Below are 18,056 nucleotides of genomic sequence, written 5' to 3'. Positions count from 1 at the left end.
AGACTAATATCAATAACAGAGAAAGTGAGCACTGCAGATGGTGGAGATCAGAGTCTAAGAGTGTGGTGCTGGAAAAGCACAGCTGGACAGACAGCATCTGAGGAGCAGGAGAGTTGACCTTTTGGATGAAGGGCTTAAACCTGAAACATAGACTTTCCTGCTCACTGGATGCTGCCTGACCAGCTGTGCTTTTTCAGCACTACACTCCGTTCCTGATATCAATAGCACCTTGGATTAGATAGTGACTTAATATTTCAGACATTTGCTTTGATACTCCACAGGAGAGCTACCAAATAAAACTTGACATTGAGGTGAGGTAGGAGATATGAAGACAGTGACCAAACACTTGGCCAAAGAGTCTTTTAAAGGAGGGGAGAGATGTTTCATAGAATCCCTACAGTGTGAAAACAGGCCACTCGGATCAACAATAAAGGGCTTATGCCCGAAACGTCGATTCTCCTGCTTCTCAGATGCTGCCTGGCCTGCTGCGCTTTTCCAGCACTGCACTCTCTGCTCTGAGCTCCAGCGTCTGCAGTCCTCACTTTCTCCACCTTTTGGCTCAACAAGTCCACACCGACCCTCCGAAGAGCATCTCACCCAGTCTCACCCTCCTACCCTATTCCTGAAACCCTGCATTTCCCATGGCTAATCTGTTTAACATGCACATTCATGGACACCTATGAGCAATTTAGTAAGGCTAGTTCACCCAATCCCCACATCTTTGGACAGTGGGAGGAAACCGGAGCACCTGGAGGAAACCCACACAGGCACAGCGAGAATGTGCAAACTCCACACAGACAATTGCTCCAGGATGGAATTGAACCAGAGTCCCTGGTGCTGTGAAACAGCAGCGCTAACCACTGAGCCACCGCGCCACTCCAAGATGAGGAAGTGTAGTCAGTAGGAACTCCAGATTGAAGAATGGATTGCTGAAAGCAGGACTGCCAATGATGAATATTACAAGGACGCGGTACTTATTGCACTCAATCAAATATTAACCCTTTCAGATCCAGCCAGCCTTGAATGTCCACACACACTGATGTAAGTGTGCAAATGCACTCATTTCCCATACTTGAAGTTGCTACCACATATGGACCTCAGAGTTCCCTGCAAAGGCAGGAAAAACCAGAGGGACCGTAGACTGGGTACAGAGCAAATGGAGTGAGTTGCTGAGCCATTTCAGAGAGCAATGACCCACGTTGCTGTGGGTCTAGAGTTGCCTACGACCCAAATGGAGCTTGCTAAGATTCCTACCACTGTTTGTTCTCTTTTTGACATGTGTGACGTGTCTTCCATCAGCAACTGAGGCTTTTGGGCCATAGCTTCCCCCCTAGATTTAGTAACAATAAAAAGCAATAAATCACTTCCAGCTTTTAAATGGAGTAGTACTTAAGGGTTAAAGATTCCAGGAATAGAGAGTCCCCTGGAATGATGGCACAAAGGAAGGGGAAAATGGAACCTTTGAAACAGAATACTGGGTGCTGTGTGCAGTGGATGGCAAATTGACATCCACCTTCCTGCACGCACAGCCGCCCCCACCACACTCAAATCTAATTTCTGCTTTCTTTGAAAATAAATCAAACTTCTGCTCAGAATATTCATGTGAACGTAAACACTTTTTTTCAACAAGAACAAAATCCATATGTGGTGTTAATCTTTCTTGTGAATGAATCTGGTTACAATGTCACACTTGCAGATTTAAACATTGCTCCATCCAGTGTGATTTTCATATTCTACCCTAGATTCTGGCATGTTTCTGTTCAGTGTTTTCTTTTGTGGGTTCTTAAGACCTCTGCAATGTACTGTCAAAACTGAATTGCAGTAAGTGGAGAGGGGAGTGTGTGCTTAAAAATCAGAGCTGTTCTTGAGAGAGAATGCACACCTGGCATAAGCAGTAAGTCATTTCTGCTAGGGTTTCAAACTGCTTAAGTGTTGAATTACTTTTTCCAAAGCTTGATTCAGCGATGGACTGGGTGCAAACTTTTTTCAGTCTTGGTAGAGTTTGTTTGTCAATTCTAGCCCCTGGCATGATTGGGTGACCTCTTTTGATTTTGATTTATTGCTGTCACATGCACCTAGGTACAGTGAAAAGTTTTGTTTTGCTGCAATACAGGCAGATCATCCCGTACAAAGATCAAAGGGTGATGGAACAGAGCGAGGAATACAAATTTACAGGAATACAAATGAGGTGTACAAAAAGCAAGATCAACATTACATTTGAAATTTGAGAGGTTCATTTAGAAGTCAAATAATAGTGGGGGCCTCTTATTTGCTTTTATTCCTGTTTGGAATGGAGACAAATTGCTTCCCGTTCCTAATTTTGCTTGAAATTATTGCATGTGCTGCCATCCATATCCTTCCAGTGTTGGGATTCTTTAGAAGCCCATACAATCTAGTGTGTGGGAGATTAGTCAACTTCTAGTCAAATGAATTAGAATTAGAATTCCTACAGCGTGGAAACAGGCCCTTCGTCCCAACAAGTCCGCACCGCCCCCTCCGAAGAGTATCCCACCCAGACTCATTGTCCTACGTTTCTCCTGACTAATGCATCTAACCTATCCATCCCTGGACACTGTGGACAATTAAGCATGGCCAATTCACCTAATCTGTACATCTTTGGATTTTGGGAGGCAACTGGAACACCCGGGGAAAACCCACCCAGAGACTGGGAGAATGTGCAAACTCCACACAGTTGCCTGAGGTTGGAATTGAACCTAGGTCCCTGGCGCTGTGCTAACCACTGAGCTGCCGTGTCACCCTGAGAAGAGTCTTCTAGAGTAAGCATGATGTAGTGTATTATATCTCTGTAATTACCTTCCAAGAAACTAAGGTCACTGGAAACATCTTGTAGCCAATTAATTACTCCAAAGTGCAGCTTATTTTATATTTGTGGGCCAGTGTTTATTTCCCACTATGTATTATCCTAGAGAAGGCAGAGATGAGCTGCTGCCTTGAGCCATTGTAATCCTTGGGATGAAGGAGCACCCACGTTGCTGCGAGGAAGGGTGTACTGGATTTTGACCCAGCAGCAGTGAAAGAATGCCAACTATATTTCACGGCAGGATGGTGAGTGGCTGGGAGGGGAATTTACAATTGTTGATGTTCGTGTACATCTGCTGCCCTAGTCCTTCTAGATGAGAAAGGTCATGGGTTTGGAAGGTGTTGACTAAGGAGCTGAAGTGTGTTAGTGCAGTGCATCTTGTCAATGAACAGTGCAGTAACATGTGCCAATAGTGGTGAGGGCAGTGAAATTTGAAGGTGGTGGACATGGGGGAGCAGTGACGTTTGTGTTCTGGTCAAATTGCCAGAAGTTACCTCAGCGATGATTCTCCTGAAGTCCACAAAGGAGAAAAGGACAGAAGGGGGATGTTGCTGGGGTGAGAGGTCATGGGTTACTATAGAACATTAAGGCTGTTGTATCCAATGGGGGAAGAAGCCGAGTACCTTGTTTTTGAAGTTGTTAATGCTGTGTAACCATCCTATTGGCAGCCGCGTTTTTATTAAGAGATTGTCAATCTAACTCTTTCCCTCCTCTGTCCCATCAGGTGCAATACAAAGAAGATTTTGAGAAGAACAAAGGGAAAGGATTTAGCGCTGTGGCTAACACTCCTGAACTTGAGCGAATCAAGAAGAATCAAGAACTGGTCAGCAATGTAAGTATCTTCCAGGAACCTTGTTCTGTGGCTGCTTGAAATGGTTTGTTTGAAAGAGATTTGTCTACCTTTGACCCAGAATTGCCCCAGGTATTCAGTGCAGAAACAGTCCATTCATGTCAATCAATCCGTGCTGATGTTTTTGCACCATTTGTAGGAACAGGGGTCGGTCATTCATCCCTTCAAGCCTGCTACACCATTCAATGAGATCATAGTTGATCTGTGGTCTAACTCCATATACCTGCCTTTTGGCCTATATCCCTTTTAATTTTTTTTTTGAACAAAATTTATCTTAGATTAAAAATTAACAACGGATCCAGTGTCCACTGCTGTTTGTGGAAGAGTTCCAAACCTCTACCACACTTTGTAGTTCTAGAATCCCCAACTACTGGAAATAGTTTATCTTTATCTATCTTGTCTTTTTCTGTTTATATCTTGAAGACTTCACCCCTTCATCTAAATTTGAGAGAAAGCAGACCTAATTTGTATAATCTCACCTCATAACCTTCTTGTAAGCCAATGTTGTACTCCCTCCAAGACCAATCAACCCTTCCTATGGTGTGGTGCCCAGATCTACTGTCCATACTCCAAGTGGGGTCGAACCAGGGGTTTGTGTGACTGCAGTATAATTCCTGCATCCTTGTTTTCCAGTCCTCCAGATATAAAGGCCAGCAATCCATTAGCTTTTTTAATTATTTCCTGCAATGTTCCTGACAGTTTAAACATCCGTGCACCTGAACCCCAAAGTCTCTTTGGACATCCATTGCATTTAACTTCATACCCTTTAGAAAGTACCCTGATCTTTCCTTGTTGTACATCTTTTGTGTGATGATCGTTTGAGTGTTCTCCCATTTTTGCTTACATAACCCAATCAGTATAACACCCCTTTTCCTTTTCTCTTGATCTTATCTATCCTCTCAGTATTTACATCATCAATATTCACTTCAACAACTCCATTGCCATGGAATGAAGTCTTCAAAATGCTCTATTTGACGACTAGCTATCTTCCTCAGGAAATATTCTCTCTGTGCCCTCTCTATCAAAAGTTTTTTTTCAATGTTAAAGACATGGATTAGGTCATTCTTCAGCTTCCCTGTTTGACAGCGACCCATATGGTTTCCTGGTGTGTATAAACTCTCAGTTCATTTTTGCGTTTGACTTTGTGCCTCTAATTCATTGCTATAATCTGGTGACATGAAGTGAAAGCAAAGTTTCAGTTCCTAAAGCAGAGCTCACAACTGAAGCACTATTGGCAATGAGCTAGTGATGTATGGGAAGTGCACGTGAAACATTGTGATGATGATTGGAGTCTTGATTGTATGTGATTCCAACAGAGGAATTCCCCTCTCTGCCTTCCACTGGCTCCATGGTGACTTCTCAAAATTCTGTTGTTTTATCGAGGACCTTGCTGGAAGGTCTTGATCGTGTAATTACCGGCTTAAGAGGGCACAGTGCAGTTGATCAAAGTTAACGTTGAAATAATCTACTAGGCTCATAGATTATTTTCAGTATCACAAATTTCAGGAAGAAGTCAGGGCCTATTGTGCCTGGGGAAATGTTGCTCAAACCTTTAAACCCCTAACCTTTGCCTCCTCACGCCCATAACTCTGCAACGTTTTTTATACTTCATGTACAAATCGATTTCACTTTTGAAAGCTGTGGTTGCATCTGTTTCCGAACTCCTTTGGGCATTGTGTTCCAGGTCGCGGCTAACTATGTATCTGAAAATAAAATCCTTATCTCCACTCTTTCAAAGATCCAGCTCTTTAGCTGCAGACTCTCTACTTGGCGTGTGCAGGACTGTTGTCTTCACACATACATTTTGAAATGGATGATCTCTTAGGGAGACTCGCTTTGCAATTTTCTGGTCACGCAGTGACTGAGCCAGGGGAATATTGTACACATGATGATTGTCATTCTGCTGCACGGAAATTTGAAGTTTAAACGTCTTGACGAAACTAGGTGAAAGGCCAAGCCTACCAGAGGTCAACACCAAGGCTGAAATGACAGAGGATGGAGCAAATCCAGAAGCAGTGGTTCAGATTAGGAGTCTTGAAAATCTGTGGCAGGGAGGGACTGGCTGAGGTATGCAAATGATTCTGTCGTTTTTGCAATCTTGGAGTAGAATGATTTATAGGTTGCAAAAAGGATGTGTGTATTTCTGTACTGAGGAGAATTTAGAGGAACGATTTTTTTTTCCCCACTTAAAATCAATGAGCATGGGGAGAGAAAATTTAAAACTGGCTTGCCCTTATCCCAATAAACATGCAAAATCCGTTTGCAGAAAATCCAAAATTCTGCAGATAGGGGGAGCAATTTGGAGGGCACTGATTTCTTGTGCTTGGATTAGCTGGGGCTTAATGCTTGGAGTTTGCCTTAACTCAGGATAATACTGTTTCTCAGTTCAGGATGTGTCCCTGCCTGCAATCTGACAGTTGTTTAAACAAATAATACTGAACAGTTTCTGGCAATGGAAATTGTTAAAGAAGGGTGTGTTGCTGCGTCTCTTCTAATAATTCTGTGTGTGCAAAAACACTGCAAGACAGCGCATCCACTTTATGCCTGTGATTATGCAGTCATGTTGAGGTTTATTTCACTGTAGGAAATGTAGAGACAATCACAGCAGAGCACTTCTCAGTACCTCCCTCCGGCCAGGAATAGATCAGTACAGGCAGAGCATTAGTCTAACCCTCCTGCCTTGTTGAAAATTTGGAGAGTAGAAAGATTCCACAGTGTATTGATCAACGATCTAATTAGTTGTTAGTCTGTTCACTGATTTATGTTCGTAGTGCTTGATTCCTTAAGAATGGATGGAACCCCTAAGGGTTCAAGTAGATGGAAGCTTGCAGGGGAAGGTCCTGGAAGCCAGAGTTCTGGATATAATCATAGAGTCATAGAGATGTACAGCATAGAAACAGACACTTCTGTCCAACTTATCCATTCTGACCAGATATCCCAACCTAATCTAGTCCCATTTGCCAGCAACTGGCTCATATACCTCTAAACCCTTCCTATTCATATCCCCATCCAGATGCCTTTTAAAAGCTTCAATTGTACCAACCTTCACCACTTCCTCTGGCAGCTCATTCCATACATGGACCAGCCTCTGTGTGAAAAAGTTGCCCCTTATGTCCCTTTTAAATCTTTTCCCCAGTCACCCTACACCTATATCCTCTAGTTCTGGACTGCCGCATCCCAGGGAAAAGACCTTGTATATTTATCCTATCCAGGCTCCTTTATGATTTTGTAAACCTCTATAAGGTCACCCCTCAGCTTCTGACGCTCCAGGGAAAACAGCCCCAGCCTGTTCAGCCTCTCCCTATAGCTCAAATCTTCCAACCTTGGCAACATCCTTGTAAATCTATTCTGAACCCTTTCAAGTTTCATAACATCCTTCCGATAGGAAGGAGACCAGAATTGCATGCAGTTTTCCAAAAGTGACCTACCAATCTTGAACAATTGCAACATTACCTCCTAACTCCAATACTCGATGCTCTGACCAATAAAGGAAAGCATACCAAACGCACCTTCACTATCCTATCTACCTGCGACTCCACTTTCAAGGAGTTATGAACCTGCACTCCAAGGTCACTTGTTCAGCAACACTCCCCGGGACCTTCCCATTAAGTGTATCAGTCCTGCTCTGATTTGCTTTTCCAAAATGCATTTATTTAAATTTAAATTCCATTTGCCACTTCTCAGCCCATTGGCCCATCTGATCAAGATCCTGTTGTACTCTGAGGTAACCACCTGAGGCATTCCACTACACCTCTATTTTTGGTGTTATCTGCAAACTTACTAACTACACCTCCAATGCTCACATCCAAATCGTTTACATAAATGACAAAATGCAGTGGACCCAGCCCCGATCCCTGTGACACTCTAGCTGAAAAGCAACACTCCTCCACCACCCTCTGTCTTCTAGAGACATTTTGTTATGGAAGAGCTGTTTTAACACATAGTAAATAAACCTTAGAACTAGTGTCATTTTGGCATTGCTCTCCAGTATTTCAAATGTGCTAAAACATTTTTAAAAATACAGGAACAATTCAGTGAACACACAACGTTGAAAAAATTAAGTAAATGTATAATGGTGATGGGGTGAGGAAGAGATTTGGGTGTCCTGCTTTCCAGACCTTTTTTCTTAGCTCAGTGATTTATATTGATCACAAATATCAGGGGCAGCAGTCGAAGTGGCTGAGTACAAGTAGTTTGCTTTCTCCAAATTTAGATTGCTCTATTCCTGATTATGTTGAAATCACACTACTTTTCAATCCAATGCTTCAAGTGAATCAAAATATTTGCTCTTTTTCCCATCTCCAGCACCCCCTACTGAAAGGATTTGTGGAATGAGGGAATGTCAAAAGCTTTCAGCCAGGAAGGAATCATCGAGATAGGTAGTTAATAATATAGAAAACCGTAAATGGGAACGGCTACTTCAAGAGCATCTAGGAGAGGCAAATGTAGCAGTGGGAACTGAAGTACCCCATGAGACCCACTTGAGTCTGATCCTTGATCCAATAAGACCTGCTGATCCTTGATGTTAGTTCCTCTTTGCCGATCATCGCTTCCTCTGATTTTCCCAAGAACTGCCGATACTCTGGGATCTATGAATGCTCAGACGTTATGGTGCAGAAGTCCAAAAGTGGATGTTCTCCCCATCTTGGTCATAAATGGAAGATCCTTTATCCTGACAGTTTGACCTTTTTGTTCTTGACACACTAACTGGAGGAAGTGATCTCTCAGCATTGACCCGGTCACTTCCCCTATCCTCAATTATAGAGATGATCTTGAGTGAATGTGAGTTTGTCTTGCAAGGAGCCAACATGAATGTGATGGACTGAATAGCCTCCTGTTGCTATAACTATTCTAGATTCTATAATCACCTCTCATTTTACTATTCTTCAGCAAGTAGAGGGTTGAACTCTTTTCTCAGAGTGGGGCAGGGGAACATGGGTTCACCAGAAAGGCATCTTTGGGAATATTACAAAGAAGAAACACTCACACGTGGTTATGAAGTCATACAGTATGGAAACAGATCCTTCAGTTCAACTAGTCTGTGCTGACCAAATTTCCCTAACTAAATTAGTCCCATTTGTCTGCGTTTGGTCTGTATCCCTCTCAACCTTTCCTAGTCATGCTCCTGTCCAATTATTGCGACTGTACCTGCATCCCACCACTTCCTCTGGCAGTTCATTCCACTCAGAACCATCCTCCGTGTGAAAAGGTTGCCTTTGAGATCCCTTTTTAAATCTTTCTCCAAACACCCGGGGACTAATAAAGATGGAATCATTTAAGAGCTGTCTAAAAGTTACAGTGAAGGGAAACGGCTGTAATGCCTGGGGAAATTTGATTGGTTGAGCTGAGACAGGCAATATGGTATCTCTTAGCCTCAACAATTAGAAAATTGATGAAGGGCTCCTGCCCAAGACATCGATTTTCCTGCTCCTCGGATGCTGCCTGACCTCCGGTGCTTTTCCAGCACCACTCTAATCTTGATTCTAATCTCAGCATCTTCAGTGCTCACTTTTGCCTGATCAGAGAACAAGAGTCACGCTTGAAGAAAGCCCCTTGATGTTGATTGGTTAACGTGGACTCCACACTCCACGGTCAGTACAGCAGCCTTCAAACATCTACTATCTCTAAGAAAAGGACAATAGCCATATTGGTGATTTCTGGCAGCTACTTTTGATGTCACTTCTGGAAATGAAAACCTGTTATTGTATTCAACTATTTCCTGGTACATTTGCGAGGGTGGGGATGATTTCTCAACTCAGGATAATCGATACATTTTGAAGCATTGCTGCTACATAATAAACCCTTGAACTAGAATTCTAGAATCCCTACAGTGTGGAAACAGGCCATTCAACACATCAAGCCTATCCTGATCTTCTGAAGAGTATCCCACCTAGACCCATCCCATTCCTGTAACACTGTATTTTCCATGGTTAATCCACCTAGCCTGCACATCCCTGAACACTGAGGCAATTTAGCACGGTCAGTCCACCTAATTGCACACATTTGGACTGTGGGAGGAGACCAGAGGAAACTGGGTGAGTGGAGAGAACTTGCAAACTCCACACAGTCAGTCCTAGGAATTGAACTTGGGTCCCTGGCACTGTGAGGCAGTAGCGCTAACCACTGAGCCACCATGCTACCCAACTAGCTGGACCGCTGTGGTCAAAACATTCATCACGTATGCATTTTGAAAATTTATTCATGGTGTGTGGCATGAATGCTATCAATTGCCATTTATTGACAATACCCAACTGCACTTCATGAACTGTTGGTGAGGTGTCAACTTTGAGCTACTACAGTTCTTGCTGTGTAGCTATATCCACGGTGCTGTTCGGAAGGGAGGTGCAGGATTTTGACCCAGTGATGGTGAAGAAATGTTGATATATTTCAGTGTCAGTACATTGCATGTCTTGGAGGGATGACGGCAGAAGGTGGTGTTACAATGTATCTGCTCCAGATCTAAGAAGCTAAAAGACGTGGACAAGATTGTGGATTTGGAGGAGCCTTCATGAGTTGCTGCAGTGCATCTTGTCGGTGGTGCATTGCTGGCCACTATATCATGTCAGTGATGTGATGAGAGCCTATCTTGATAGAACTGATTCTATTCTGTCATTTTCATTCCCATTTTCAGTAAAGTTGCAGAGAGAAATGAAACATTTTGGAATCCTCTGACCTTGTAATGTCATAAAATGATGAGGTGATTGGACAGTGTGGATTGAACGATATTGTTCTCATTGGTCAAAGGATCAGAAACAAAGGGGCACAGCTTAAAAGTCATTGATAAAAGAACCTGTGCTACCATGAGGGAAAAACTGAGTGGTTTGGACCTGGAATGCATTACCTGAGAGAGAATGTGGTAGGGGCAGATTCCATCAGGACGTTCAAAGTGAAATGGATCATTATCTGAAACCTGCAGGGAGATGGAGGCAAAGCAGGGGAGTGATACCAGATGAATGGCTCTCTTGCAGAGGGGCCGAATGGGCTTTTGCTGTGCTCTAGCCAGTCAATGTTTCTATGTTTAATGTTGAAATCCTGTGGCACATGAAGGGATTAAATGAACATGATCTCTCTGAACGCAATGCCGCATTATTGAAGTCAAAACATCAGGAATTCCTATGATGTACTTGCTTTCTTAAAAGGTCCTGGTGGATGAGGCCCTGACAACATACGTACTGAGTCACTATCACCATTTGCATACTTCCTTCATTAAAAGCTGAAATAATTGTGGATGCTGGAAATCAGACACACAGAACAGCTCTGCTGGAAAAGCTCATCAGGTCTGGTAGCATCTCTGAAGAGAAATTAAAGTTAGCAGGTCAGGTCCAATGACCCTTTCTCGGAACTGATCTGAATAACATCTCTGAAGAGGTTGATTAGACAATACTTAATAATAATTGGGAATGGGGATGTAAATTTCCAAGCTGTCCTCCCCCTTAGTTAGTCCCACGGCACAGTTGGTTACATTACCACCTCCCAGTCATCAGTTATGGGTTTGTGTTCCACTCTAGAAACTTGAAAACAATATTTAGATTGGCACTGCCCATGCCACACACTATTAGAAGTGTTTTGTTTTTGGCTGAAATGTTAAACCAAACTCGCCTCTGGTGGACACAAAAGATCCATTGTGCTATCTTGTAGAAGAACTGGAGAGTGATCGCCAATGTACTTATCAATAATTATGCTTCAATTAAGATTTACTGAAAAATTATTTGTCTTGTTACTGTTTTTGCATGAATTAGCCTTCACAGTCTCTTGTTGTGACAGTGACTATACCTCAACAATATTCTGTTAGATTGTCGAGCACTTTGATTTGCCAAGATGGTGAATGGTGCTATATAAATACAAATGTGTGTCTGTCATACAATACAAACAATCTTTTGGGGAACATGCATTCACTTGCAAATTATTTCTAGTTTTATTGACTGGGTAGGACAAAATACTTCTGGTTTGTATTGCTGTGTGTTTCTTCACTAACTGCAACGGAATCGCATTTCGATTATTCGTAGTTATCTCCACAGATAAAAAAACAGGACACTGATTATTGAGGGTTACTCCTCCAATGACAGCCAAGTCCTTTACGTTAACTACAAAAATAATCGAGAAAACTGTGTGACCACATGAGATTAGAGTTGCTGCAGCGTTCTTAGAAGATCAAACTTCAAAGATGACAGCTTTAATGACTCTGTTTTGCACAGTGCGTCTCTCTCGTATATCAACTTTGAGGGAAAAATGAAGACTTTGAATGTTGCATGTTACTGTGACACAGATCTATCTCCATCACCTTGTACAATGGTAGTGTCATTTTGGCAATTGATTAGCAGCTTTTAGCAACCTGAGAAAAAGAGAGCGATACCTTATTTTTTTCTTTTGTCCTTGCATGTATTTATTGCTGGAGTTTTTGGTGGTGGGGAGGGGGGCGTTTAGAAAGCTCTGCAGTAATGCTGAATGCATGTGCATTCTGGGCTCCCTGCTGTGGTGTCTGATGTCTTACTCTGTTACACCTCAGAGTCTTTTTATGGAGTTGGCAAATTTGACAATTGGAGATCTGGCAATTGCAAGCTGTTCAAGATTAATGATGCATCTGGTGCAACCAAGCACACCACTTAGACACAGCACGGCCAAGCCATTTAATTGCTATTCTGGGATTTCGTCTTGGTCTGAAATCCAATCTGGCTTTAATCCCTTTTTTATACAAGCATGGTTTGTGAATATTGTCTTTCAAGATATGTCTACATTCCACTCTCGGCCCCAGAAGCAAAGTCTGCTCCAGCCGCCTCGACCTGCAGTAGCCAAAATTCTGAGAACATAGCAAACTTATTTCCTCCTACAGTTCTCCAATTACGTGGATGTGAGAAGCCCATCGATACCTTTGTCTGAGTAACTCTATTTTATATGTTGAACATTGCCAGGCTGTCAAACATAGTAGCACTGAGCCTGGAAATGTTTTCATGTTGAACCGCACACTGAGGATTTTGAGCATCCCTAGTGCCATTCCGAGGGAGTGCCGCACTATCTGAGCTGCTCCCGATGAGATACTAATGCAAGATCCAATCAGATGACTCAGATGGACTTCAGGGTTCCTTAGTGCTCTTTTAAAAATGGGTCAGAGCAGCCAATTTTTCTGAGTCATCCAAAAACGTTTTAAAAACAAATTGGTCGTTGTCGAGTTGCTTTGTGGGATCTCACTGTGCTTAAAATGTGTGATTTCCCATGATACAACAGTGGCTATGCTTCAAAAGCACCTCATTGACTTATAGAGCTGAAGTCAGGAAAGGTGCTATAGAAATGCAAATGCTGCTCACCCCATCCTGAAACGTTAACTCTGATTTCGCTGCACAGATGCTGCCAAACCTGCTGAGCATTTCCAGCTATTTCTGGTTTTAATGACCATTTTTGTGACTGTAGGTTGAGGGGTAAATATTGGCCAGGTCACTGAGGAGAACTGCCCTGTGTCTGTTTTGAAAGAGTGTGAGTTGGGATCGCTCGCATTCAACTGTGACAGCAGATCGGGTCTCTGTTCAATGCCTCACCCAAGAGATGGGGTCCTTCTTGGATGAGCCCATAATTTTCCCAGTTGACTTTAAGAGCCCTCCAAGTTAGTTTAACACAAACAGCTGCCAATTTGTTTTTTTTTGTTTAAAATGAGTTTGCGAGGAATTTGCATTTAGGAAATGGTGATGTCAGAGGGCGCAATGACTTAATTGTGAAGTAAATCTGAAGTCTATCATAAGTCTTGATTCTGATTGTTAACAGTTGAATCATTCATCTAAGACCTGTCTGAATATGTGGCATGATCGCTCAGTGGTTAGCACTGCTGCCTTACTCTGCCAGGGTGCCAGGTTCGATTCCAGGTTCGGGCCAGTGTCTGTGTGGAGTTTGTACATTCTCCCAAAGTCTGCGTGGGTTTCCTCCCACAATCCAAAGATGTGTGGGTTAGGTGAATTGGTCATGCTAAATTGCCCATAGCGTTCGGGGATATGTAGGTTAGGTATGTTAATCAGGGGTAAATGTAGAGTAATAAGGGTAATATTACTTAATAAGAGTAATAAGAATGGATCTGGGTGGGTTATCCCCTGGAGGGTCAGTGTGGACTTGTTGGGCCAAATGGCTTATTTCCACACCTTTGGGATTCTCTATTTCCATGAATTTACCCCTCAACCAAAGTCACAACAATATAGTGTTCTTGGTCATTCATTCCTCAATGATTGTGGGATCTTGCTGTGTAGGTAGGGAGTAGAATGACTAGGAGTGAATTTTATTTGTAATTGAACTGCATTTAATGGAGTCAGATTTGAAACCTTTATAATTTGAGTGTGACTGAATCTGAATCATCAATTCACGGGATGTCAGCTACATTGACAGGACGCAATTATTGTCCATTCGTAATTGCCCTTGAGAAAATAGTGATGAGCTGCCACATTAAACTGCTATAATATGGTCTGCCTCTAAGTATTGAGAGCTAGGGGATGATTAGCGCTAAATATCACACTAATTTCTTCTTGCAGCGCTCCGAGAGCAGCTACTTCCAAATAAACCTGCTGGACTATAACCTGGTGGTGTGTGATTTTTAACGTTCTCAATCGCAACATGAATGTCCTCTAATAATTGGATGATCTTCAAATTTGGGAGTTGTTTTTTTGTAAGACATTGTGCTGCTGTCATGTTGGTTTCAGTGGGTCTCTGTTGGGTTGTTGATTGGTTTCTCACTCAGAGCGACATCAACGATGAGAGTTCAGTTCCCACTCTGGCTGAGGTTACCATTGGAGCGCCTACCTTCTCAACCTCCCTCCTCATGGTGGTCAGCGTTCCCTGTAGGCTGCTCGGCACAGTCACTCTGAGTTCCGTTCACGCCAATCATTACACATCTACTTCCAGAAGGCATGCACGAGAATAATTACAAAGAATGTAAGTGGTGAGTCTCAGGTTAAACTCGCCAGCCATTTAGCATTAATGGTAGTTGTCTTTTCCCTTGGGTGGGAGATTTCAAGAGTAGGGGGCACGTTTTTAAGGTGAGAGGTGATTTTAAAAAGACATGAGGGGCAAATCTTTGGTGGTTCACGTGAGGACTTCCTGAGGAAGTGGTGGATGCAGGTATAGTTACAATGTTTAAAAGGCATTTGGATAAGTATGGGAATAGGAAAGGTTTGGAGGGATACGGGCTACGAGCAGGCAGGTGGGTTTATTTTTAAGGGCCAACATGGTTCAGCATTTGTGAGGGTAGCCACTTTTTATATTCACCCGTGGGAGGTGGGTGTCATTGGCTGGTCCACATTTATTGCCTGACCCGAGTTGTCCTGAAGAAAATGGTGGTGAGCTGCTTTCTTGAAATGCTGCTGTCCGCAGAATGGCACTTTATTGTGATCTAACAAAAAGAATCTTCTAGAGCAGAGAAGGTATAAATTTTATTTACAGATTATAAGAATAGATTCTGTTAGCACAAAAGTATGTCTCTCAAGACTTTTACCTTATGGCATTATCACAGCAAGCGAGGTGATGGATAGGTTTGAAATAGTGTTACAAACACCAACAATCCACCAATAATTACTAACTCTGCGTTTACCTCAGAGTTTCCTCATTCTACAGCTGCATTTTTATTTTAATAATGTTAACACAAAATCTACTTTGCTTGACACTTTTTTACATTTGACAGCATGCACTTTCCTCCAATTCTTTTCAGTTCAATGTGTCTGCTCGTTTTCTACCCCTGGTTTTAAATGTGTCTTGGGTGTCAGCAGATGCAGCCGGTTGGAAAATTCCATTGACTTTCCCAAAACCGAGTCATTGCTGAATTTGGAGCTATGTGTGGACAGGGGCGGTGGGCGAACAGGAGTTGGTGTGAATTGGGAGATTTTGATGAATTTGGGTTGAGAGGGTGGGCTGGAGAATATTGTGACAGTGGAACATTATTCAGTTCGAGAACATAAAATGTGGCCAATTTAGAACATATTAAATATCTTTGGCAAATTACAAAACTACTCCTGTTTCTCACATTTATTATGCATAGTGTTAACCGGATCTGGAGCATGATGGGAGTACAAAATATGGTGGTGGAGGGTTGCTTTTCAGACTGGAGGTCTGTGACCAGTGGTGTGCCACACAGATCGGTGCTGGGTCCACTGCTTTTCGTCATTTATAAAAATGATTTGGAATTGAACGTAGGAGGTGTAGTTAGTAAATTTGCAGATGGCGCCAAAATTAGAGATGTAGTGGACAGTGAAGAAGGTACCTCAGATTACAAGAGGATCTTGATCAGATGGACCAATGGACTGAGGAGTGGCAAATGGAGTTTAATTTAGACAAATGCGAGGTGCTGCATTTTGGAAAAGCAAATCAGAGCAGGACTTATACACTTTATGGTAAGGTCCTGGGAAGTGTTGCTCATCAAAGAGACCTCAGCGTGCAGGGTCATAGTTCCTTGAAAGTGGAGTCGCAGGCAGATAGGATAGTGAAGAAGGCGTTTGGTATGTTTTCCTTTATTGGCCAGAGCACTGAGTATAGGAGTTGGGAGGTCATGTTGTGGCTGTACAGGACATTGGTTAGGCCATTTTTGGAATATCGTGTACAATTCTGGTCTCCTTCCCATCGGAAAGATATTGTGAAACTTGAAAGAGTTCAGAAAAGTTTTGCAAGGATGTTGTCAGGGTTGGAGGATTTGAGCTACAGGGAGAGGCCGAACATGCTGGGGGTGTTTCCCTGGAGTATTGGAGGCTGAGGGGTGACCTTTTATAGAGATTTATAAAAAATTGAAGGGCAAGGACAGGATAAGTAGACAAGGTCTTTCCCCTGGGATGGATGGGAGGTGGAGTGTGGGGGATTGGTGGGGGGGGGGCGCTGGGTGGGATAGTGGAGGTCCAGAACTAGAGGGTTTAGGGTGAGAGGGAAAAGATATAAAAGGGACTTAAGGGGCAACTTTTTCACAGAGGGTGGTGCATGTATGGAATGAGGTGCCAGAGGAAGCGGTGGAGGCTTCTTCACTATCCTATCTGCCTGTGACTCCACTTTCAAGGAACTATGAACTTGCACTCTGAGGTCTCTTTGAGCAACATTCCCCAGGACCTTACCATTAAGTGTATAAGTTCTGCTCTGATTTGCTTTTCCAAAATGCAGCACCTCGCATTTGTCTAAATTACAGCATTTTAAAAGGCATCTGGATATGTATACGAATAGGAAGGATTTAGAGGGATATGGGCCAAGTGCTGACAAATGGGACTAGATCAGATTGGGATATCTAGTTGGCATGGACGAGTTGGACCGAAGAGTGTGTTTCCATGCTGTGCAGTTCTGTGAGTCTGTGCTGCATTAGGTCCAGGGGAAGGTGATGACAACATCTTTTTGTCTCCTTACGTTTCAAGCTGACATTTGAATTGCTCCAATTGGATGTGGATCAGTGGCAGCTTCTCTGCTTTTTTTTTCCCACCACTTCCTCACTGGTGCATAGATTCTGGGAAAGGCTTATCCAGCAGCTGCCAAATCCAACCACATTTCATTCTTTGACGATCAGTACAGGAGATGCTTTCTCCAGATTGGAAACCTCGATGTCACTGCTGAAAAGGCTGGCTTGTGGTCTTTTTTTATATTGCCACAGTTGCAGCTGAATAGCTCAGCCACCAAAGATTAATCGTTGGGTTTAATGTTCTGAGATCTTGAGCCCAGAATTTCGGACAATGTGACAGTTTAGTTTAAAATGGACCATTTCCCAGAATAAAACAGAACTGCAGACGCTGGAAATCTGAAACAAATGCAAATTGCTGGAGGAACTCAGCAGGTCTGGCAGCATCTATGGGGAGAAAGCAGTGTTACTGTTTTGAGTCCAGTGACCCTCCTTTCGTTTCCTGGAATGTCCTACTTGAACTGAAAATGTGTTGCTGGAAAAGCGTAGCAGGTCAGGCAGCATCCAAGGAGCAGGAGAATCGATGTTTCGGGGATGAGCCCTTCTTCAGAAAGCCCTTCTTTTTCCTTATGTCCTCCTTGAAGAAAACCTTGAATGAGATGAACGTTATTTCCATCTGCAGTTTCGATCTCTCCAGCACTTCTGCAATGTCACCATTCTGGATACATCCATGTGTTGTTCACCTCAACCTCACACTCCCTCTTTTTAATGTTTGCAATCCTTCACAAATTACAATGGTTCCACATTCCTAACTTCCTTTCCAAACTTCACCAGCCCTCTAAGATCTTTTCCTCACTTTCTGTCCCTCCAGGGTCTAGCCCTCCATGACTCTGGCAATCTCCAGCTGTTTAATGCCCCCACCCTAGCACACCTGTTTGGAGCCAGCTCTTGTCACCTTTTACCCATTATCTTGCAGGTACCTTTACCTTCCTCCCAGCTTTTGAAAACCATCTTAACCACTTCTGCTTTCCCTTCCCTCCTGCTTGGAGTCAACT

At 43.0% G+C, this 18,056-nt stretch overlaps 1 protein-coding gene across 1 annotated transcript in view; it reads left to right on the top strand.

Moving 5' to 3' along the window:
• Positions 1-18,056, top strand: part of LOC132830726 (LIM and SH3 domain protein 1-like) — a 155,488-nt gene that overhangs the window by 114,523 nt on the left and 22,909 nt on the right. The window contains exon 4 of the mRNA XM_060848558.1: positions 3,546-3,653. Within this exon, the coding sequence (XP_060704541.1) occupies positions 3,546-3,653 (108 nt within the window). The remainder of the gene's footprint in view (positions 1-3,545; positions 3,654-18,056) is intronic.

The sequence above is a fragment of the Hemiscyllium ocellatum genome, chromosome 32 (assembly GCF_020745735.1).
Source record: "Hemiscyllium ocellatum isolate sHemOce1 chromosome 32, sHemOce1.pat.X.cur, whole genome shotgun sequence".
NCBI classification, from domain to species: Eukaryota; Metazoa; Chordata; class Chondrichthyes; order Orectolobiformes; family Hemiscylliidae; genus Hemiscyllium; species Hemiscyllium ocellatum.
Note: the sequence above shows the minus strand (reverse complement) of the source record. Positions and strands in the feature narration are given on the sequence as shown.